Source organism: Amia ocellicauda, chromosome 7 (assembly GCF_036373705.1).
Source record: "Amia ocellicauda isolate fAmiCal2 chromosome 7, fAmiCal2.hap1, whole genome shotgun sequence".
Classification (NCBI taxonomy): Eukaryota; Metazoa; Chordata; class Actinopteri; order Amiiformes; family Amiidae; genus Amia; species Amia ocellicauda.
This window is the reverse complement of record NC_089856.1, coordinates 26,856,951-26,882,221: the sequence shown is the minus strand read 5'-3', so window position 1 is coordinate 26,882,221 and position 25,271 is coordinate 26,856,951. Positions and strand designations below refer to the sequence as shown.

Below are 25,271 nucleotides of genomic sequence, written 5' to 3'. Positions count from 1 at the left end.
ATATACAGGATCATTCAGGTCTATAAAAGACTGTTAAAGGAAAAAAAATATTAAAATGGTACCTGGCTCTAAGTGATCAGATGGAGTAGAATGTGGTCCCATAGGCATAATAGGTTCCTAGACAAAGAGCATTAGAGATAGTGTTTTACAAAACAAAACAAATTTACCTCCTAGAAAAATAAGAACGGTTTCTGAATACAATGCAAGGATTTGGAACTGAACTGACAAAGCGCTCGTCTCTTGTTTTATAAAACAGGTTTCAATGCCTTACATTTTTTCTAAGTGATTCTTAGATCTATTTTCATACTTACAATGTATTATAATGTAAAATCGAACAACATGAACTACAACCATTTCTGCTTTGTGAGAATCCTTGAATCTTTATAAATTCAGCTTCTAAGTGCCAACACATTGAGATAGGACTTCAACATAAATGTAGGCTTTTAAAAAAGTATAAAAAGGCCCAATCACCAACATTTCAAAGGTGAACTTTGTCCGCATCTGTCAGAGATTGGAGAAGCATTCACATCCCAAAGAGGTACCGAATACATTAAGTTAAGAAGTACAATGAAAGACAAAATCAATTTCAAACGTTCATGCTCTCCTCCTATAGACCATCTGACTCAAAAATTCAAATTCAAAAATACTTGTGTTGTGTACACTCTTTGTATGGTGTGAAGCACAAGACGAAACACTGACCTGTATCATATGTCTTCCACACTCTATGGTGACAAGTTTGTGGCATTTCTTATGGACCAGAAGCTTGCAGTTAATGCACTTGTATCCCTGCCGCCCGAGGCCCCAGATCCGGTCTGTACAAATAGCACAGTGTGCTCGCTAAACAGCAGGGAAAAACAACCCCCATAACAAGTCAATACACTCATGAGCATGACAACAATAAGTCAACTCAATGGAATAGTGAAAACAAAGCTGGGGCTTGTGCAGCTACTCAAATCATCAAACGGAAGAATTCCAATAAAGCACAGTTCGCAGATGTACAGGGATAAAACACACAACCAGGAAGGTTGTATTTCCATTTAACTGTAAGGACAGCTGTATTATGATTATGGCTGTGAATGTACTTTGAAACCTTTGCAATTTCAATTACCTTTCAATTAACTGCATTCAGAAATAATTCCGAGATACACACTTCAAAGATAATAAATAAAAAATAACATGCATAAATGCATGAATTAATTAATAACTTCTGTACAGCTTGACAGACAAGACACTATATACGTTTTAAAGAACATGGGGAAAAAAATTAAACGATACATCCAGGGTTAGACATTCATTGATGACAAAGATTGACAATCAAAATGTCAGAAACTACACACTAGCCAACCAAACTCTGGAGAGGAAAAACAATGTTGTCCATTCAAGTGTAGAAAATGTATAACATATAATCACCCTGTTGAATCTCTTGGCCTGGAAGGTGTGTCCATTGGCACAGTATAGCTTCCTCCAACGACGTGCTCCTCTACGGTATATAGATTCTGTGCAGACAAGTCATTAGGTTACATTCTGGTCAATTTAAGTCCCAAATATAGAGTGGGCAATGCCCCATTTACCACCCCAATGCAGGACAAACACTTATTGCAGTGACTCTACTATTGTCTTCAAAGGAAAAAAATAGAATAAACATCCTACAGCTTTATTTAAAGCCCCCTCAAGCCATTTGTGTTGCCCATACAATGATAGCAGTTTGAACATTGCATGTGAACTCCAGAAACATGACTTCATGACATTCAATTTAAACCAAGTCAAAGATAGTCTTGCTTGAGGGCGTTTGCTGGTATAATACCAAATTAAAAAGACAAAATGAACTCTACAAGGCTTTTCCCTGAATGTACAGAAAGACACTTCAGGAAAATGAACGCAGATGGGTCTCCCACACTTATTCATGCAGCAAATTCATACTAAATTAGCATATTAGATTGGTGCGATTAAGTCCTACTCATTTACAGGCACAGTGTAAATGGGAGACAGGTCTGAAAAAAGGTTCTCTCATCCAGTTACAGGCAGACATTCTCACCTAAAAAATAGAGCTGGATTACAGAAGCCAGAAACTCCCAAAATGGGCAAACTTACCTCCAGGCATTTTAATTATGTAGTTGAATAAATTCAATCATAATTCAAGGGAATGGGGTTTCACCGAGTTAAACTTACAAGCTATGTACTTTTGCATTACAAAATCTTCTGTTAGTGTAAGAAATCAATGCATTGAACATTACAAACAAACCTAGAAGGAGCTCCATTTGCAGACAGGGGTATTAACACATTCAAATTGGCATTTTAAAGAAATGGGAAGCATTCACTGGGGGTGAACTTTCATCAGGGAATATGAAGCTGTGGCAGAACAGCAGCTGTACTTACTGTCTTCTCCAGCACAGGGCATCCCAGGCTTCTCAGGAACACATGGAAACACTAAAGAAATAAGAGTTATTGTTATTCCAACCTTAATGCTGTGTGGTGAATAGCTACAGACCTGACAATAATAGACAAGGCTATTTTTAGGTAGACCAACATCACATCTAGTGCTGCATTTTACTAATCAATTTGATGTTGATTAATGCTTTGTAATCAAACTTCTACTTCATCTAACCAGGACCAGGAATTCACTGTTACTCACTGAATTTATTTGATTCGTGAAGATTATCTTGGAATTCAATTAAGCTTTTCTTCCAAACCTCCTTCTATAATAAAATTATTACTATAAAATATGTCAAAGCACACAAATTAGCCCTCTCTCAATAAAAACCAAACAAGAGGTTACCACAAAATGCTTGGTTGAGGTTTGTTGGGTTCCTTTTGGAAAACCACATTGGGAAATTTCTGTTCCTTAGGCTGTGTCTACAAGCTTCTGTGCTGAATTGTGTTAGGATTTCTTCACAAACTCTTATTAGAGAGAGACTATATCGAGGTCACTCCATAATATCAGCAGTTTTGCCCAGGGGTCAGCTGTCTGTGTAGGAGTACAGGACTGAGGATTATCTGGCTTCTAATTAATGCTTCAACATGACCAACATTATTTTATTTAAACCTTCTAGTTCTTGACTTCTGTGACCTGCTATATTCTTTATCAATATTCCCATTATATTTAAGCGCACAGAAGTCCAGCATCTCTGAGGAATACCCATGAAAGAACTGTGCAACCTTACAAAGACAACTCAAAGCAAGATCCTGTACAGCGAGGAAAGATTTCACAACCCCATTCTCATCCAGCGTTTTATTATTATATGTATTTTATCAGATCCAGGGCATCTGCTAAGAAATTTATATTTTATTAATTGTATGCTGACACTTTATTATTGACTATTGAAGTTCCCAAATAAATTGACAGTTTCCTCTGAATTATAGTCCACAGATGATAGTTCCAACTGTATTTCTTCAAACACTAGCCTCCATTCCAACCTTGCTAACCTCATTCCTATTATTTCATTTCACCATTACAAATATGGCCAGTTGATAACATAACAGATGGAACATTTTCTCATTTAGCAAATATTGAGAGCTTTTGTAATGAACTCAAGGACAATGTAGCAATACAGATTGCCTAGACCTCTAAACTAATTACAAAACAGAGCACTCAAGAGGACTGAGGCTCGTAGGTGATTTTAAAGAAAAAAGGTCCTCAGACAATCATAACACTCTCACTTAAAACAATGCTACATAACTAATTAATGGAGGCATGACGGAGTGGGCCAGTTGTAACTCCGCATTACAGGATCCCTGAAAGATGGAGGCTGAGAGGGACTGCCATAGCAGATGAGGGCAAAGTGAGTGAAAAATCTCTTAGGATGCAAATATAGCTAAACTAGGTTACAACTTGGTGGAAATGTAAATTACACAATTATTATTAGACTATACTATACTACAGAATAAAAGATCCCAAGCACCTTTGGTCTAATTATTTGATCTCCGTGCTTGCTATTTATGTAAACAATCCTTCATTTTGTTTGCATCTGCTTTATCTTAGAATAGATTTTGGTTCACCATTGAAGTAAGTGCATTCTTGTGTTGTAGATTTTTTGCTAGAAGTTAGCTGATTGTAGTTTCTTATAATTAGTTGACTAGGTTAAAGGCAACAGACAAGAAAAAAGAAAAGAGCAATTTCCAAAAGAAAGAACACCACTACCTGAACATAAATAAAAAATAAAACAAAAAGTAAATCGGTAAATCTTATTGCTAGAATTTTTGGCCTTCACGGTTTGTGTGCCCAGTGACTGTGCCTCAACACAACATAAAACTACCATTGTTATATGATAAAACTGTTTAAGTGACAGTTAAAATTAAAAGTACACAGACCGCCATCTCAGATTCAATTGTGCTAATGTATCTTAATGCATCTTTGACATCTGTTAAAGTGAAATCCAGAAAACAATGATACAGAAATAATTGTATCAGTGTAAAACCAGTTGCCACCAATTTCTTAGAAGTAAACACTAGGCCCCAAATATGTATGTATGAAGTAAATATAAAATTGTATTTTACCCTTTAAAATTCCAAAAAATCTGTTTCAATGGAGACCTTATAAGCAGAACTGTACATGCCAATTTAGAGATGGTTTGTACATATGCAAAATGTATCCAAGTGTGCAGCAATGATTTACCATGAATGATCAGCTCGGAGTCTTTGTTCAGTTCATAGAGACGTAGCGCTTCCTCCAACTCCAGCTGAGAAGACACAGTGCAGGGGTCTCCTGCAATAACAAAATATGTATGGTTACTGTATTGCATTTAAAAGTCCTTCTCTCCTGTTGTTAAAGTTGTCTTTAAGCACTTGCACAACCAAATCAAGATAAACTTCAGCTCTCGTTTTTTGACATTGATTTTCAAGAAGCACATTTATTCTGGTAGGTGAACTCTGAACAGTTTCAGCTAATTAGACCTCAAGATTTCATTTTTTTCCTGACTTAAATGTTGTCCATCTTAAAACTATAACCTGTGCTTAATTTATTTTATTCAAATCAGGAGAGAGAGAAAGAGGCATCGGGAGACTCTTATTTAATCTAGGCTAACCCTCAGGTTTTCTAAATAAATTGCATGGAGTCTTAACCCATTGCAGTACTATTAGCAAGAGCAGATAAGGTAGATCGCTTGCAGGTTTAAACCTCCAATTTCAAAAAGACATGGTTTAATTTCAAACTGGTGTTATGGTAAATCCTGCATGTTAAACATTAATGTTGAAAAGGAGAAAGCTATAAACAACTTTAACAATTTCATATGTACAAAAAAAATAAGTCAATTACAGTGGCCTTACAGTACAATGCAATTTACTGCTGGTGTTGATGGTGAATGACTGACATATAATCCTGAATATTGCTCCCTGATGTCAAGTAAATATCATTTCCGGTTTTAAGTTAAGGGCACCAGGGACTCATTGCCATTAGACTCGAGGTACTAAAGCATCTCATTTTGATAAAACACATGAATTCATCGACTGGAACATAAACAAACCAAGAGTTTGGAGTGGACCTTGTTTCTTTTTCCCCTCTGTGGAAAGCTCAAGCAATAGCTTCCATGCATTTAAAATGAGTGAGCTGAAGACAGAATCCTAGATGATCCATGAAAACTGGCAAACAACTAATTTTCACTGATTACACCCATAGGCATGTCTTGTTAATCCCTGCATACAGGTCACTGTGGAGGCACTTGGAAAACAGCAATCACCTCCGATTCATACTCTCTCTCTCAAATGCTTTTCAAGATCTGTCTTTCAAAGCTGTCAGCGGAGTGGTTTGCTTAGCATGCTGGTTGTGCCTGGTTCTTGAAGAAGGTAAACATCCACTGAATCTGCTAACAAAAGCGCAGTCTTCCATAAGATCTGTGTCCTTCATCTTGAGATTCATCACAAACTTAACTTGTATTAGCCTAGGCATTTCCTGAATGAATTGCCATCAGCAATCATATTGTCACAGTAAATACACATATGATTAATTTGTTTTATTTGGTGACCTCTTTTCACATTGAATTTCAAGTTGCCCAAGCTGTTTAGATTCCAATCCTACAACTGTAGACTAAAAAACCTAAGAAAAGAAAATTACAGGTATACTTCCACTTTTAAAGATACAGTGGATTACATAAGGATTTATTTGAATCTGGAATGAAAATTGATATAATTGGGAATCACTCCATTAACATCACATATACAACACCTTGAAGGTGCAAAATGTTTTGATTGTGAAAAAAAAAAAAAGTTACTAAAAACTTAAACAAAAATTAGTTACGTAAGTATTCACACCCCTGAGTCATTATTTGGTAGAACCACCTTTGGCAGCAATTACAGCTGCAAGTCTTTTTGGATAAGTCTAACAGTTTTGCACTGACATCTGGTTCCTATAATTTTTGCCAATTTTTCTGCAACTTTCAAGTTTTGCCACAGGCAAATGGGCCATTTTGGGACACTCAGCTTCCTTTTTTTAAAACCACTCCAGTGTAGCCTTGGCTGTGTGTTTATGATCATTGTCTTGGTGAAAAGTGTCCAGTCATTAAACTTATTTTTATTTAAGAAAGGACTTAACTGTGTTCCGGGGGATGTTCAAAGTTTTGGATATTTTTGTTTATAGCCCCAATCACCCCTGATTGGTGATTTTCCAGAACTTTCTCTCCGATTTGTTTTGGTCTTATTGGTGTGGTTGTTTAAGGATATGCTTTCTGATATATTCTGGGGCCTTCCAGAAACAGGTGTATTTAAATCAGAGATCATGAGACACTATCTGGACACAGGTGGAATCTATTCAACTAATTATGTAACTTCTCAAGGCAATTGTCTGCAACAGCTTATTTAAGTGTGTCATAGCAAAGGGGGTGAATACTTATGCAATCCAGACGTTTCCATTTTTTATTTGGAGTTAATTAAAAAAAGATAATATTTATTTTCCAACATCAAAATTATGTAATACTTTGTGTAGATCAGTGAAAGAAAATCACATTTCATATCAATATTAGTTCAAGTTTCTAAAACAAACAAAACATCCAAAAGTCCTTGGGGGGTGAATACTTATGCAATCCACTGTATGCACTATTAGGAAACAATACTCAAATATAACCAACACTTTTTATGATATTGAGGATTTAACCAGTTCAAAGATAAGAAAAAACATTACAAGTTAATACTGTAGGTTTGGATATTGAAACACTTTACAGATGGAAGGATTTTTTTTCCAGACAATCTGAAACAGCTGCTATGATTTTAGTTTTTTCAATGTGTGGGCTGAAACGCTGGTAACTAAGGAATGACTACTGACAACTTATTAGAAGTTTCTGTACACAATCTAGAATTGGCTAGACCCTATGAGCTGAGTTTCACATTCTCTCTGCTAATTTACTGTAATTCATAACCATGTTTAAACACTGCCTGAGGGGAAATCTCAGAGATCTATGTTGATCAAAAACCACACAGCACCTAGTTAAAGAGAAGGCTCATATTGTCAACAGTGAAAAAGAAACACAAGAACATATTCATTTGTACAGAAATCAAATAAATGTATGATTCTACAATTCTGCATTTTATTATTTGATCTGCTGCCAGCACAAAATCAAATGAAATAAATAAAATGAAAAGGACATATAAAATGAAATATCTATTTAATAACAAAGATAGTCATTTTTTCTTAATTTAATTTTGAACTGAAAGTATGAAAAAAAAAAAGTGTAGGCTAAATGTTCCATTTCCCAAAATATGCAAGTAAAGCCTAAGGAGAAATGCTATTTGTCTGTATTTCTGGTTTTAATACTTATACGCCTACTTTAGGTTGGTTGTTTCCTTCACACTGGACATCTTCATATCTTTGCAGAAATATTGAACAAATGTTAACTGTGAGTCACAAAATGCATATTAACTTCCACATGTCAATCTGTATTTTACAAATATAAGCACTTACCTCCCCCTTTTAACCTACCATGTAGTTGAAAGTGGAAACAAAACCGATTGATGCTACTAGCACTCGAACAAGGAGGATGGGCCATATAGTCTCATCTTGTTTGCAACCTTATAAATATTAATAATGAAATTCTGAAATAAACTAGAATGCTAACCCTGGAAATTAGAGATGTTCCAGAACAATTCTACTTGTAAGTGGCAAACATAACACAGTCAGATACCTTCTTCATCAATCCACTTCATCGTGAAGAGCTGCTCATTATCCATGCAGCACATGTCCCTGACTTCAGTGTACAGCCCTTCGAAGGAGATGGACGGCTCAAAATGGGTTATCATGATGTCCCTGGAAAAGAACAAGCCGGCACAGTTCCTATTAACAGTTTATGAGCAGTATTGTTAATTTCTGGTGAATTCAACTCAAAATGGTTAATTATTGTATTGGTTAGTTTGATTGAGCTTATGTCTATTGTTCTTTAAAAGTAAAAAGACACAATCTGGGCTGTGGGTAATCCCAGAGGCAACTGTCTATACGAAGCAATTACGGAGTCTGATGGCAAATTGAGGGTGTTAACTCCAGTGGTGAAAGTGACAGCATGAACCTGGAGCACTGGATGTGGCAGCGAGTGCTCGGTTATTGTCAGATACACTGGGGCAAGGAGTTTAATGCAATCACAGAAGCTCACAACAACATGGCAATCTACTGTACATCAGCAGAGGCTCCTGAGCAGTAGTTTGCCTGATGAGAGGCAGATTTATTCACGATAGACAATCACCAAAGTTATTGGAAAATGTACATGATCGAAAAAGACAAAATGCAACAAATGTGGAACGACCAAGGGAAATTAAGTTGTGAATTTACAGATTTTCTGGATTTTTCATATCAAATCAAGTGTTAAGGGGGAGAATACAAAAGCAGCAAGAAAGAGAAGATTAAAACAAATTATATAACTTTTCAGTGAACAAGTCACTTCTTTATTTCATTTACAGGATACTGTACAAACAAGGGTAAGGAGAACTGTACAGTGTGTGCATTGTGCATTAGTAAAATTAGACAGTAGAAAGTTTCAAAGGGAGAACTGACACCTGTGATGCCGAGTAATCAGTGCCTTAAATACATATTTATTCATCTTCATGAAATTGGTAGGCTACATAGTACAGTAAAGCACAGCAGAGTTCCGACATTTCCGGTGATAGTCAATGCCTAAAATGACTCATTAACAAAACCTCTGGCCAGGCCTCCGGTCCTTAACTAACATTACTTACTCATGATAACCGAAACCATTATGTTTTTCACTGCATAGCCAATACTGTATGACTACAAACAAAGACATGAATGTTATTGCTTATAACACTACATCATGGTCTCAACAGCATGCATGCCATCTGGAAAACAATAACTCCCACAAACTCCCTGTAGTGGATAGGACATTTCTTCTACCATCTATTCTAATACACATAGGTCAGAACACAGTTTATGAAATAGCAAACACCTGCATTGGATTTTGAGTAAAGCAAATACAGCAGGTCATTAAACAAAAGGGCAGATCCCACGTGTGCTTTCATTGCTTTCATTACAGAACCCAAAGTTGCAGACACAGTGCTAGGCGTAATTAATGACAAAAATCCATAGTTCACAGAGGAGAAAAGCTGGTGTACAAACACAAAATAACAAAAATCAAATGAAAAATTCCAACACTATTAGGGTCTAGGTAATTAAGAAGAATAGTGAACTTTTAGAAGCCCTACTGACTACTACTATTGCTGGATAAGGCTGGGCGATATGGCCAACATACAGTATCAAGGTATTTTTCATATTTTTTATAGTATGACGATATTTTTAATAGCCATTTCATACTGTTCATATAGTAAAAATAATAGGACAACTGATATTGAATTACGTTTCCCTGTTCTGTGTCAGTTGTCTTGAAACCAAATCATGTCCACACTATCAACGACGCACCTTTCTTCAGGACCGATTCACTGGGGTCACTAAGTTTCACCGACACTACTCTCATCCATCTCGTCTTCATTCATTGTGCATTGATCACGTTTGTTTGTTTATGGAATTAATTTTCAATATTTGGCTGATGCACATTCACTTCAAAACAAGGGTCGCGCTGAGAATGCTTCTGCATGACGCCACTAAGCCCCGCCCACAGCAATCTGCGCAGAATCGCACAGCGAGGCGAGGCAAGCTGGGCTGTCAGACAGAAGATAATGCAGAAATCAAGAGGGACGTGCTTAAGCTGAATGAAAACTACTGCTGCCCCCATTGTTAGGGGAGGCGAATGTCAACTTCCATTACACAATTAATCTGTGAAAAGCACTGTCAAAATCATAGGTATAGAATTCTAGATCGACACTTTAGCATTGTCAATGCTTTATTAAATCATTTTTAAGAAAAACTAAAATAATATAAAAATAACAAATTAATCATCCAATTACATCAATTTCTGCATGGTTTGTGGAGAAAGGTGGTCCCGTTCTTGTAGCGAAGATTTGCGCAGTTCGGCGCAGATCTGCAGGATCCAACCGATGCCATTGGTGGCATTATTTATTGTGTAGTGTCTTCCAATTAGGTTAAGTGTACATATACCAGCCCTTGACAATCTACTCAATTTCACCTTCTTGGGGACTCTCCAAATCTACAGCAGTGTTGCACAATAGGAATGTACACAAACAGGTATGTCTAATGTGACACCATTTTGGGAACATAGTGCTTGAGAAAGATCCACAAAGTAGGGGAAATTATAATTTTACATTGTAGTGGAGTATTTAACCTGGGGCTCAACCAGGAACAATGGAAATTAGTGGTTAGAAAACAGTTTTGTTTTGATATTAGTATTTAAAATACAAACTCAATTGTAAAGATAATCAATCCATTATAGACCATTTGTCTTCCTAAGCGAGGTGAACTCAGCAATGTAGTACGCATACAATTGGTAGGTTAATTGGAGTGTGGAATGCTCATTAATAAACATAATAAAGAAAAAAAATAGTAGACTATAGTAGTGTGGCTCATGGCATACACATCCCATTATGAAACCAAGGAAATCAAGAAAATTTTAAATCCTTATTATTTAATGTTTAATGTTTTATAACTGCTATACATTACAAAAAATATATAATAATAATAAACATGCTAAAGCAACACTTCTGCAACAACTGTGAGGCATCTATTGTTACTTTGTCTGACTGACTGTGGCTGGCTTCAGGCCTATCTGTATCCCTTACTTGATATTTACTAGGATCATTAATCATTTACCATGGCCAACCCCCCACACTAATTTTAACCTAGCTCTGGTAAGGCCTGGTTTTCCAAACAACCAGGCCCAGCGGGGGCTTTACTGCCTAAATTCCATCTTATCTCTGCTTTACATCCTTGGCTGTTTGCTTTGTAAAAGCATACTCTCAAGGACTTATTTCCTTTCTTGCTCTTGTAATCTTGAATAAACCGAATTAAGGCACTGCATTGAAAAGCCACAAGTGGAAAAAGCCATAACATGCAATGACAGTTTAAAGCTGAGGTGCATCATATATTACTACATTTAAAAACAAAAAAATCATAAGGTGCTTCTAATCCATTCACAAGAAAGGTTTACAATAGAAACCCAGAACACTGAAGTAATTTATAAATTTATGCCAATGCTACATTTTAACCTTCTTCTGAAACCACAGGAATTGTACTAATTTACCTGAGACTCCTAGTTCTGTCATTTCAAAAAAAAAAAAAAAAAAAGCTTGAAATTACATTGAAAAGTAATTAAAATCGCATGAGAAGGTGGTAGAAGGTTGATTCTTTATTCTGGCAGCTGCAGGGGAGCCTGACAGGAGAAGTTTCCTCAAACAGTCACAGTTACATTTGGTATTTTATGGGTTGTGTACAAGAAAGAGAAGACAGTTCTTTCCTTCTTGATTAAGGCAAACAAGCTTACTAAGCAAATTGTAACTAATTAACAAGAGACATTTAAATTACTTACTACATAGACTTTATGAATGAATAACCTCTTGGTCAAGGATGCTAACACATCAAGATTTGTTAAACAAAAAGATGCAGGGCAACAACAAAATGCAGAGCCTCGGAAATAAGATAAAATAAGCTATATTTGAAATGATAGAAATAAGCTATACTGTTGAGAGAGGCTGTCAGCCCTTGCCAGGTCAAAGAGTAACAGAGAAACAGAGTGAGCTTTAAAACTCTAGGAATGTGAAATGTATCTCGAAATATTAAAATGTAGTTCAACTTTTTTCCAATTTAAAGCTGGAAATCTTCCCACCTGTTTCCAACACTTCAAATTAAAATTGTCAAGTATAAGAATCTTTTATTACTTAATACATGAGATATGTAGATGCACCTTCCTAAGCATGTACTGCCAAGCCATCTCCTTCTGTTTAGCTCAAACTGAACAGTTATAATATCAACTAATACAGCTCTGATAACACTTCCTCTAATAAGCCAAGTGGCAATGTGATGTAGCAGTACAAGGAAGCTCTGGCCAGCTTTGCACTCATGCAGCCTTGGCAGGGCTCAGTGAATTGTGCATGTGCATCCCTCTATGGGGAATCCTGGTCATAGTCAGCTACGGCTGAATTATTGGGCTCTTCCTGTGCTCTGAGTGTAGGCTTAGTCACACTGGCTTTATAAACAGGCTGAGGTGTTAGAGGTGTTTTTTTTTTAGTCACACAGCAATAAGAGAGTTATGATTCTCCATGGAGCCTCCAACATAACAGCTTACAAAAAGACACACGGGAACACTTGCTTCCAGTTATTACACCTTTGCAAATAACACAAATGAAACGCGATCTATTCACTGCCGGGTATACTCATACAGGTCTCTAAAGGAAGCTAAACATGACTTTCTCCTCTACTGTATCATTCTGCTTTATAGTAATTGTCCACCAGCCAAGTTTGATGTTAATTAATCAACGCATGTAGAGAGGGTTCTTGGAAAGTAAACCAACCATGTCTGGAAAAGCCCCTAACCTTGGGCTTTTGTTAAAGAAAAGCTGCCTTGACCACTACCGATGAGTAACAGCATTAAAATGGTCTTACTGAGATACTTCATCGGAATGATTGTGGGACCAATTAACAATCACATTTATGTGAATACAAGGTCAATGTTAACTTAGAACAATTTAGAATGTGACAGAGAGGATTACATGCTTTTCTGTTGAAGGCAGGGCAAAGACAAAGACTGTTTTCCATTTAAAGCCAAAGCTGACTGGCACCAATTCCTCATATTGTGACAGTGCAATGTAACCTCCAGTCTCTAGACTGTGCAAGATGTGTACAATATACTTTATTATATCATGCTGGTGGGGGGGGTTGTCCCTGGGCTGGCTGGATAAGCTTGTTAAATAAATTAAAAAGCCTGATATCTTGTCCCAAGTCGCTAAATCACCCTCCCAAGCACCATCAGCCCATCTGCCAGACAGAGGGCCATCTATCATTTCAAAACATGCTCCCCGCTTGTGACACTGGGATTAAATGAGAAAAGATAGCAAATCAGTGTCCGCGGATGTACACACACATACACACTTTTAAGAGACAGTCACATCTCGCTTCTGATGCGAATTCCTCCCCTTGTCAGTAGGGATGGCCCATGGAGCAAGAGTATAGTAAGCTCCAGGGGCAGTTCTAGACTTCAAGTTTTAGGGGGGCTTCGTGGGGCTGAATGGATGGGGGGGTGCTGACGTTTTTTTTTTTTTTTAGTTTCAGAGCAGGGGTGGGGGGGTGGGGCTTACAGGGTTTCTTTTTGGTGTAAGAATACACAGGTGTACAGTGATTCGATTGTAGAGTGATTAATTCCACCGCACCAGTAAAATACATTACATGTAGTGCAAAAATCTGATAAAAACAAAACTGTTTACAAGTGTATTTGCAGAATGGCAGAGTATTTGTTTACCCCCTGGTCTCATAATCAAAGAGCGGTTCATAGTTTGCCTACCAATGAAAAAGTGGTTGTTTGGCGTGTATGTTCAAAACCAGTAATGTGCAAATGAATAAAGACAAACACACACTCACTCTATATTTACTGATTTTGAAAGGGGGGGATGACAAAAAGTAATCTCAGGCATTCTTGTCTTCTATTTAATTAGAATTTCTGTCTGCCTATCTAAAATTATTCTCAACTATTTAACTTGGGTTGGGTGATGGATTAGTTTAACTATTACTGAAAACCAGTGGAAATCCAATCCATTGCATTCTCATTGGCATACTTTGCTCTTGCAGCTCAGAGCACGAGTTTCAGACAGTAAAGCTCTGTTTTTGTGCTGCTTGAGGCACAGAGAAAAAAGCATGGTCTCAGAGAGTGAACTTTCCCCGGTTCGTTATAAAACCAACCTTCTGTGCATTCATGCAAAGAGTTACCATTCATAGCTAATATGCATTTTCTCCTGACAAAGATACAGAGGATAAAGACCTCTGCTTTATTGGTACTGTACTGACGCTCTGAATAATAGTGTGGGGAAAAAAGGGAAAGTATGGCATTTTTCCATTAGGTTTCAACTTAAAGCACAATAAGCATTTATGTTGAATATTTGAAGTATTCAGTCAAGCATGTTCACCAATGCACACTGCAGCGACAGAACAGGACTGCGTCTCTCCCTTGTAGGAGCTGTTTTTTTTGTCCTGAATGCTCAAAACTATAACGTCTTCCACTGACCGGCACTTTCCATATATGACAAGGTTATGATTTACGTGACCCAAATGAGCCATACCAGAGCTTGTGGGAAATAAGCAAATCAGTAGCAGCAGGGCTATAACCTGCTAAAGCTAAATCTCCCATTTTTAAATCAGATTCACTAGTTTCATTTCATTTGGGTCTTGTATGAAACCACACAGCTAACTGCATCCAAAACATCACCAGTGTTGGTTTCCGGGCTGGCGCTGTACAGTTATAAATGGCTCGACCAAATGTTTGCAAACACCACAAGAAATTGATGGTTTGAAACCTACTCCCTCACCCTTTACTGCAATTCTGCCAAAATTGGACACTCTGGATGCACTGCATAAGGTGCCCTTTCTTAAATGGTTCTTCTTCATAACTTGGTTAAAATGTGATATATTTATTCTGCCTTTAAAAAGGAATGTGAAGTATTCTTATGTTACAGAATGGCCAGCTTTGACATCAACCCAGATTACATAACAAATTAATACAGTCACCCCTTAATGGCAGGATAGCATGGTGAGTTAGTGTTGTCAGTGATACTACTTATGAAAAGGCAAGGAGTTCAATCCTTTTTTCCCCTCCTGTACCTTTGGAAAAGTGATGGGTTTAAATTGAGTATTTGCAGAGGTTTCCCATATTCACCCCTTCAACATTATCTACCATCTACCATCTTAAACCATCCTAAACTCTTTAACTTGAGCGCAAATCCAACTGCAATTTTACCATGAAAAAAAATATTGTATAAGGTTTCCATTACTGTATTCTGTCTGCTCTCAACTCCTTACATGACTGCAATTCCTTGTTTACCTCAGGAGGAATGTGTTTTTGCTCCCCTAACTATCTGGACATCATCAAGGTTTCCAAATGAGATAAATTCTAAAGATTTCAGAAGTTAAGTCATCAGGTTGAAAGAGCTGCTTTATGAGACTTCTGCTAAACCCAGGATATATGTACTCGTGTAAAAATGTAGTGCTTACACACTGAATAAAAAATAAAATAAAATAGAGTGTGTGTGTGTCTGCGTCAGAGCATACACTTTTGTCTTCACGTGTTTTGGAAATTCTTAGGATTTTTTCCACAAATATTTGCGATTCTTTCTTTCAACTGAAATATTTCCATTAATTGAGATTTCAGTGTCTGCTGAAGGTAACCGGTATTACTAGTTCTCAAAGTCCCACTGTAGCGTCATGGCTGCTTATGAAAAACGTGCACGGTAGGCCTCATTTCCCACACAAATATATTTTTTCTACAAACACTCCATAAAAACTTCCTTCTCCTAATGCCTGTACACTTACTATGAAAAATAAAGAGATTCAGGTGAAGAAAAATAAAATTATTATTTAATTTTTATAACAAATTGTGTGTGGTGCTGATTATACATTGCAGACAGGTAAATCTATTTGCAGAGTTTAAAAATAAATGCATACAAACTATAAATGCTATAAGAAACATGAAACAGACACCATTTAATGAACGCAGAATTAAGTTACAATATGACATTAGACAAATGTCTTTGTTCTGTAGACAAGGTGAATAAAACAAATCATAGGCCTAATTAAAAAACTAAAAAGTATTGACCGTTAACCAAAAACTGTGATAAACAAAGACTTCTGTGCATCTCAAAAATAACTTGAGAAAGAAAGCACCATCACTAGTAAAAACTATTAACTCATTTAAATACACATAAGGCTTCAAGACAGCCCTAGTGTTGCAATGCATATATTTTTCCTCAGCACCCACCTTATCCAATGAATAGGTGTATATGCAAGTACAGACTGTTGATTGGGCTAATTGGTTTTCAGTAAGCAATCACAGACAGATCGTTGTCATACATACATTGGTTTTGTGTGCGAATTCCTTCCCGAATATTTCAGATAGTTCTTGAATTGACAATAAATATTTAAACTAGGTGTGCCAAGGCATGCAAGATCTAATGATGTCAGTTCCCTGCAGAGGTGTCAGTGAGGAAACAGTATAATACTCGTGTACTTCCTGGGCCAGTGCTGCCCAAACCCAGTCCTAGAGCTCCTACCCCACAGGTTTAATAGGTAACCTTTATTTCTTAACACCAGGAACAATTTAATTGTGATCAATGAAGCAGGCGATTTGTTAAATTAAGTTTAGAGATTTGGAATATCGAAAATGACCCCTTTCAGCCCTCAACAACCAGAGTTCCCCTAACTGAACAAGTTATTTGCTTAAGTCAATAACATCCATGTGTACTCAGACTCTTTCGAAATTAGCGATTTAGGGTGATTTACAACACTTACAGAACAGAGGCCCTCCGGGACAGTGTTTGCGCACCACTGTCCTAGGCAATGCATTGGATGGTCATCAGATCGCAACTCACACCTGAACTAAACAGTACTTTAGTTGCAGCAGCATCCACACTCTGTTCAGTACCATCTGATACAAATAACAGTCTGTAATGCAAGAATTCAGTTTCAATTATGTTCAATAACGACGATACGGCTGCCATTTCAGATGCCACATACATTGTTGTTACATTGATCTGTATAGTATGGTGTGTGCGTGGATTGGATACAGATTATATCGTTGAAAGGGGTAAATCAAATTAAACACGCATGCTTGCTAAACGTGTCTTACAAAACCACGTAAGTCTGGAACACATGTCACGTTAAAACTGTATATTATTTTGCTGCCAATTAGGCACAGTACCGTCCGTATATTCCAAGTAGAGATGCACTGAATACAAACGTGACCCTAAGCTTTAAACTGCATCGATACCTAGCTGTATGACTCAGGGAAGTACATCTTCGTCATTTCCAAACTTAGGTTCATGGAAAGTATGAGTGCGTGATCTAAACTCGCTAGGTGTTTTCACCTGCTCTTCGCCCATTTGGATGTGGTTAAATACAATCCCCCCTGCAGTAACACTACAGAGTAAAAAAACAATCTCACCCACGTCTCTTAAACACCCGATACACTCACCCCTTATAGTAGGCTTTAACCCGGACTTGGTGAGGATTCTCTCCGGGGTGGGACATCGTACTGTCCCGCAACGTCGGCATCATAAGCTCGGGGATTCAGATCTCCGCTTCAGCTGGAATAAAATCCCCTCTTTGAACTGACCGGAATCCTTGCTTGTGTATCTGGGTTATCTTGTGTAGGGGGAAAGTTAATAAAAAAACAATAAAAAGTTACCAAGCCCCCTTTCTAAAACCCAACTTTCGAGGTTCTTCCACCTACAAACACTCCCTACTGCAGAGGCCTCGCAACCGGCCGATCCCAACACGGAATGTGCGAGGGGGGGATACACTTCGTAGAAATACAGCTCCAAAACAAGTAGAAAGTAGTACACCGCAATTCAATAATTGAGATTTTAAAACACAGATGACATTACTTCATTTAAATATTTGAATGATTAGGAATATTGATTTAATGTCTAGACGTGCAACCCCGTTGGAAAAAGTGGACCATCGCCATGGCATTCCGATTATACCATGTGAAGTATAGGAGGGGCTTCGTGTATCAAACAATATCAAAAGAAAATACTTATCGCTCAGTGTGGGGGTTCCGCAGCTTTCAGTTTGTATTTCAATAACTAAAGAGAGTTGACCAAACCCTTTCAGGTTCTTCTACCTTACACGACTGATATGTTAATTATTTACATTTTTCCTGAAAGAAAGACCTAGAACCCAAAATTTCGCCTGCCATGTCGTAGACAAACACCAATAGACTGGGAAATGTAGTTTTCATTATAGAAGCGTATACTAATATTAGAATACAGTATATACAAATGTTATTGAAAATAATCAGTCGAATTAAAGGTATTTTTACTACTTAAAACATTTCAGGTGAAGTGTATATAGTATTAATGAAGAAATTCTAGCATCTCGTGTTACATTGTTAATAGTACTAACTACATTATGCGCAGATATTCTTTTATTATTATTTGTATTTGGCATATGTTTTTAATGCACTTGTTTTGACTTACATTCCTATTCATATGTTGGAACATTTATTTTACACATGTCATTTTACTACATTTTTCCATTTGAAACCTATTAACATAATGATTAGTTATGCAGAATACACCTCTATATCCTACATTTCATCTCTCTGCTTTGTAGCCTTTTATCATCAGATCTCTTTTTGTTCTCCACTCAGCACTGCCCAGCATGGAGATCACACCATTTGTATTGTTATTGTCATACTCCCAGACTTTGGAACTCTCTGCTTCAGAATATCAGGAGTATTTTGTCTTTCTCATTATTAAAAACAAAACTGAAGACTATCTGATTCGACCAGGACTACAATTAGATTATTCCCACCCCCTTGCTTTATAATGCACTGTGAGACATTTCATTATGTATATGAGGCACTAATGTTTGATTGATTGGTTGGTTGATTCATTATTGTTTTTACTACAGATATGATTATGGGGTGGGATTTGATTGCAGTATTCAAAATTCGAACATGAATGGATAATGTCAACCTCAAGGACAACTGGGACAATTGAAGTTGGCAAGGAAACAAGGACCAGACACAACAAGAAAATTAAGATCAGGTGTGTGAGCAATTAAAATAGGAGTACTTAATTACACGGAGAAGTCTGGGAGTCTTAAATATGCTTCCCAGCCAAGTTGTGGAAGCAAACGCTGGGTCTGTGTTACATCAAGGAACGGAAAAATAAATGTATGGCAATTGGTTATTAAAAAATATTATTGAGGATGATGATTCTAATCTGCTCTTCACATTTTTAAAGTTTATCTGAAGAGATTTTTCTTCCAGTCACATATACCCACCTCACAGTTAATGGTCAAGATTCAATTGTCAAAATGTCTTTTAACCTAGGCTACAGTCTGCACAAGAAAGTGAGGATACAGAAAATATTAGGCATTATGTACTAAACTTTTATTTAGTTGTACAGTGGTATCTTGTGATCACAATATAGCAGTTTGTAATATTGAAATCCTGAGCTAAATGATCACATTAAATACATTATTACATATATATATATATATATATATATATATATATATATATATATATATATATATATATTTTTGTGAGGGGTACAGAAAAGTGCAGTAACACTTCAGACTTAAAAAACAGTATACCTGTATATTAAAACTGACTTATGTTTATGTTTATTAATTAACTTGAATTTGTACAACATGCAACACAAATACTCCAGTATAGAAACTTCAATTAAAGGGTTAAGATTAATTATGTAGTCCCTTCTGTGAAGAATATGATGAATACAATATAATAGAAATGAACGCTGTTGCACATTCAGCCCTTAATTTACAATCAAATCACACCTGAAATGTATCATTCAGCACCCAGTGACTGGTAGAATTCAAGGTATACTTCTTCTCACCTAAACAAATAAAAGAGAAAACACATAAAAAATGTAATATCACATAAGCTTTGTCTGTGTTAATAGCATACAAATAAAATGTAGTTCAAATTAAACATAGATATGTAGCTTGGACCTAAAACATTGTAAATCAAAACTGATCATCACTGATATTCAACTATAAAAAAATCTAGTGGTCATTCTCGTACCTGCTTTCTTTTTTGTGTTGTGTTCAACTCTTCTTGCTGTCTTCTCCTTACTTCCTCCAGTGTTAAAATCCCCCCTGTATAAACACATAGATAAATAGTTTATTCACCAAAGAGAAACTGCATAAATAATAATAATAATAATAATAACAGATTAATATTTGTATGTCTTCTTCAGAGGAAATGCTTTTATAATAGTTAATGTGAACCTGTTTACTACATAAACATGTATTATTATACAGTGATTGAAAAAAGTATTTGATCCCCTGCTGATTTTGTACGTTTGCCCACTGACAAAGAAATGATCAGTCTATAATTTGAATGGTAGGTGTATTTTAACAGTGAGAGACAGAATAACAACAAACAAATCCAGAAAAATGCATTTAAAAAAAGTTATACATTGATTTGCATGTTAATGAGGGAAATAAGTATTTGATCCCCTATCAATCAGCAAGATTTCTGGCTCCCATGTGTCTTTTATACAGGTAACGAGCTGAGATTAGGAGCACTCTCTTAAAGGGAGTGCTCCTAATCTCCACTCGTTACCTGTATAAAAGACACCTGTCCACAGAAGCAATCAATCAATCAGATTCCAAACTCTTCACCATGGCCAAGACCAAAGAGCTGTCCCAAGGATGTCAGGGACAGGATTGTAGACCTACACAAGGCTGGAATGGGCTACAAGACCATCGCCAAGCAGCTTGGTGCGAAGGTGACAACAGTTGGTGCGATTATTAGCAAATGGAAGAAACACAAAATAACTGTCAGTCTCCCTCGATCTGGGGCTCCATGCAAGATCTCACCTTGTGGAGTTTCAATGATCATGAGAACGGTGAGGAATCAGCCCAGAACTACACGGGAGGATCTTGTTAATGATCTCAAGGTAGCTGGGATCATAGTCACCAAGAAAACAATTGGTAACACACTACGCCGTGAAGGACTGAAATCCTGTAGCGCCCGCAAGGTTCCCCTGCTCAAGAAAGCACATGTACAGGCCCGTCTGAAGTTTGCCAATGAACATCTGAATGATTCAGAGGAGAACTGGTTGAAAGTGTTGTGGTCAGATGAGACCAAAATCAAGCTCTTTGGCATCAACTCAACTCGCCTTGTTTGGAGGAGGAGGAATGACCCCAAGAACACCATCCCCACCGTCAAACATGGAGGTGGAAACATTATGCTTTGGGGGTGTTTTTCTGCTAAGGGGACAGGACAACTGCACCGCATCAAAGGGACGATGGACGGGGCCATGTACCGTCAAATCTTGGGTGAGACCCTCCTTCCCTCAGCCAGGGCATTGAAAATGGGTCGTGGATGGGTATTCCAGCATGACAATGACCCAAAACACACAGCCAAGGCAACAAAGGAGTGGCTCAAGAAGAAGCACATTAAGGTCCTGGAGTGGCCTAGCTAGTCTCCAGACCTTAATCCCATAGAAAATCTGTGAATGGAGCTGAAGGTTCGAGTTGCCAAACATCAGCCTCGAAACCTTAATGACTTGGAGAGGATCTGCAAAGAGGAGTGGGACAAAATCCCTCCTGAGATGTGTGCAAACCTGGTGGCCAACTACATGAAACGTCTGACCTCTGTGATTTGCCAACAAGGGTTTTGCCACCAACTACTAAGTCGAAGGGGTCAAATACTTATTTCCCTCATTAACATGCAAATCAATGTATACCTTTTTTGAAATGCATTTTTCTGGATTTTTTTGTTGTTATTCTGTCTCTCACTGTTAAAATACATCTACCATTACAATTATAGACTGATCATTTCTTTGTCAGTGGGCAAATGTACAAAATCAGCAGGGGATCAAATACTTTTTTCCCCTCACTGTATATATTATATTCCCATAGAATATAGAGATTGGATAGGATCCTTGGATTACTTAGTTATTATGTAACACCAAACGAGCATGATGGGTTGAATGGCCTCCTCTGTTTGTAAACTTTCTTATGTTCTTATGGTATACAAGTAAAAACATCCCAGATAACTTATCAGATGGGTTGGCTAGCTTCTGACTGGACTGGCACTTCTATGCCCCACAGTGGCCAATTACAGTTCTGCACATTCATTTTTAATCTGTTTGGTATTCACCATATAGTACTTACCTACAGTGCTAGGGACAATGGATACATGGCCCACTAACTGCCTCCGTCTGAAGTCCTCCAGTGCTGCCAGTTCGGCTTCTGCTTCTGTGACATTCAGAACAAACTGAATAGTTCATATTTTGCTAATCGAATCCTAAAACTATATATATATATATATATATATATAATTTACAATAAGTGTGTTATTGTGCATCTTAATTTGGATTATTCATGATTAAAAAAAAAACTTAGCTCAATCATTTAAAAAACAAAAATGGACAGGAATAAATACACACTAACAAAAACACATACTTTTCTTTAGCTCATTCCTCTTCTTTGGGTTGGGAGGGATGACTGTAAAAGCTGCGTAACTGCAAAAAACAACCATGAATGTTGAATATCAGAATCAGCAGTGTGATTTTACCAGCACAACAGTTTCAGCACACACACAAATACAGTCTACATTTTTCAAACACTTCATTTGAAACAATGTTATTTGATGAGTCAGTTGGTTTAATACAAATGTTAATGAGCAGGCATTTGTATCATATTTTTCATACTAAAAATGTTATTCCTTAATTTATTTTATTTAATAAATATTGTTCATTAAAACAACATTTACTTACCAATTATGTTTTGTAAGATTGTTTTCTATAATGAAATCAATGTTAAACTACAAAGATTCATATTGATCTATTGATTTCCGAGGTAATAAAGTTGAAACATCTCTTAACCAAGTTCAATCAACCCCATTGCATGCATCCAGCTACTGACTTTTACTTAAGCATACACGTCCTATGTAATATTTGTAGTCAATGACATTATGAATTATATATATATATATATATATATATATACACACACACACAAGTACTTATTCATGACACTCTAAATTGTTACCATTAATTAAACTAGATTAAAATGAAGAATGTAAATGCATGCATTAAAATAGGAAGGAGCTACTACTACCTTTGAGTTGTTGACCCATTTTCAGTTTTCTGGACACGTTGTTCTTTTTTTTGACTTGTCGTTGCCCCTTCTGGTTTTGCTTTGGCGTTGGCGTGAGCGGTCTTTGCGCTTGTCTTTGCGTTTCTCCCGCTCCCGCAAATGGAACTTCCAGCTCGCACGTTGCTATGGTTACCTCTCGTACTGGCAAATGCTCTGTTTCTGGGACCCGTCTGCGGTTTCGGATCATCCGCAGTCCTCGTCTGCTTCACAGCCCTGGAGTGCGACATGATGTGTCGGGGAGAGAAAACTCACGCACATATAATAGTTACCTGGAACCTGTGTGGATCAAATTAGGGAGAAGCAATGCTTAAGCTTTAAAACACTGAAACTATCCACCTGCCATACCGCGGCTAACTTTAATGCTACTCCAGCTTTTGTAATAAATAAGCGCTGTTGTTTTTCCAGTTTTCCCAGGCTTAATGCGGTCATACGGAACAATAAGTAGGTTACTATGTTAGGGTAATTTGGATAAACTGCGCAGTCGATCTACAATTCAGCTGACCAAAGGTGATCCGATAAGCAAAATCCGTGGTTTAAATGCGCAAAGGATGCTGGGTGCTGTAGTCTCTACACTCAATATTATTTCCCCCCCCCCATTCATAGCCGAAATGAAAACAAACATTAGTTTACAAGCATTCGTTTAAAGTTAGTTCACATGAGTTTAATACAATTATTTAATTTAGTTGAAAGGGTATTCATGCTTACTTTGTTAAGTAATTGTCCATCACATCACTGATTGACTCTCATGGGTTTGTATTCAAGATGACCAATAAGTTGTCAATTATTCGGATTATTATCATTACTAATTATTACTAAATATGAATAATACAAAATATTACTAAGTATCTACTATACTAAAAATTACAATATGTATTTGAGCTTTATCTAAGGCTATATTTTGCATTCTTTGTGGTCCTTGTATGACTTTATTTAATATTACAACAACAAAATAGTTCAATGATTATTACAATAGACATACACATTATACAAAATAATGCAGGTCACATTTGGTGGATGTAAGAATAAAGGTCTTAAGGGCCACGGTATGTGTTCTTCTGCCAGTCTGTTCATTAGTAAATGTTTAGTAAAAAGTTCAGTTTTTACTTGGCATTTTTGATACTTTCAGTGCAGTCTCAGAGATATGTAATTTCATCTATCTGATGATATAGCAAGTACAGTTGCTTTAAATGAATCATTTTCATCATTTTCTGCATTTCCAATTACATTGGAAATTTTAACAATATATACAGTATTATAAAAATAAACAAATTAAGGATTTGAGGAGTTGGCTGAGTACAAAGCCAAAAGTTAAAGTTTAACCAGCAGTACCAAATGTATTTTATTAATCCCAGCAGAAATTGTAACAGAATGTGTAATATGTTGCTATTTAGTGTCTCTAAATTCTTATCCGTTAAAGACCTAAATAAATCACTGTAATGTTATAAAACCTAACCATTGATCAGTTTGTTTTTGTTTATTTGCTTTCTTATAATATTCTAATGAACTTCAGAACAAATGTCCACTTTGTATATTACAGTGCAAATTCATACACAATAAACACTCTGCACCCCACAGAAGAGTATGAAATGACATAACAACTAGTTTTAACCCGTTGCTGAAATCATATATCCTTACTAAGGTATTAATCAACAAAAGCGTTATATTCGTTCTCCTTCATAGGCTTTCGAGATGGATGTACAGTCTTGTCAGTATGTTATTTTTAATTTATTTTTATTTACGTGCTTCATATTGTCCTTTTATTATTGAAGGGGTCACATCATATTGGCATCACAGCAGCATTTGCATTTCGATAGGCAACATTATAAAACACCACCACCACCAAAAAAAGCCACAGAAGTTTACTATTTTAAGGGGCGTTTCATAACATACCGCACATGTTTAAAACTGTGAAACTAGCATGATCAAAAGCTAGAGGATAACAAGAAGGACCATCCATTATCAATTCATTGTCGAAATGGAGAGAGGGAAAAAGAAAGAACGGGAGAGAGATCAAGCAACCCTTTCATGTAGCTTTCATATACAAGGGGGAAAAAAAGAACTAGAAAGTGTCTGCTTGTGTAAGGTCCTCCTA

General features: G+C 36.8%; 2 protein-coding genes across 3 annotated transcripts in view; both read right to left on the bottom strand.

Moving 5' to 3' along the window:
• prkci (protein kinase C, iota) overlaps positions 1-18,167 on the bottom strand; it is a 28,601-nt gene extending 10,434 nt beyond the window's left edge. Inside the window, exons 1-7 of the mRNA XM_066708935.1 lie at positions 17,508-18,167; positions 8,106-8,227; positions 4,613-4,702; positions 2,377-2,427; positions 1,411-1,496; positions 700-837; positions 63-117 (exon numbers count right to left, since the gene is read on the bottom strand). Coding sequence (XP_066565032.1) covers positions 63-117; positions 700-837; positions 1,411-1,496; positions 2,377-2,427; positions 4,613-4,702; positions 8,106-8,227; positions 17,508-17,590 — 625 coding nt within the window. The 5' untranslated portion in view covers positions 17,591-18,167. The remainder of the gene's footprint in view (positions 1-62; positions 118-699; positions 838-1,410; positions 1,497-2,376; positions 2,428-4,612; positions 4,703-8,105; positions 8,228-17,507) is intronic.
• A 1,415-nt stretch (positions 18,168-19,582) lies between these two features.
• Positions 19,583-23,698, bottom strand: LOC136754063 (epithelial-stromal interaction protein 1). Of its 2 annotated transcripts, none has more exons than XR_010817518.1 (5): positions 23,141-23,698; positions 22,484-22,542; positions 22,197-22,276; positions 20,091-20,164; positions 19,583-19,902 (listed from the first exon to the last, which is right to left on the bottom strand). XR_010817518.1 is itself a non-coding variant. In XM_066710403.1 (5 exons), exons 1-5 carry the CDS (start codon positions 23,404-23,406, stop codon positions 19,882-19,884), a joined length of 504 nt encoding a protein of 167 aa, XP_066566500.1. In that variant the 5' UTR covers positions 23,407-23,698; the 3' UTR covers positions 19,583-19,881. The 2 variants fall into 2 exon arrangements, 1 of the variants encoding a protein (XP_066566500.1); XM_066710403.1 differs by having other exon boundaries at positions 22,193-22,276.
• Positions 23,699-25,271: the final 1,573 nt, after the last annotated feature.

What these genes read in the sequence shown, in the direction of transcription:
- LOC136754063 (XM_066710403.1), bottom strand. Translation starts at nt 23,406, where the DNA reads ATGTCGCACTCCAGGGCTGTGAAGCAGACGAGGACTGCGGATGATCCG. An exon ending in AATGGGTCAACAACTCAAAG is followed by an intron (nt 22,543 to 23,140) that starts GTAGTAGTAGCT and finishes TGTTTTTTGCAG; the next exon opens with TTACGCAGCTTTTACAGTCA. An exon ending in CAACACAAAAAAGAAAGCAG is followed by an intron (nt 19,903 to 20,090) that starts GTACGAGAATGA and finishes TTATTTGTTTAG; the next exon opens with GTGAGAAGAAGTATACCTTG.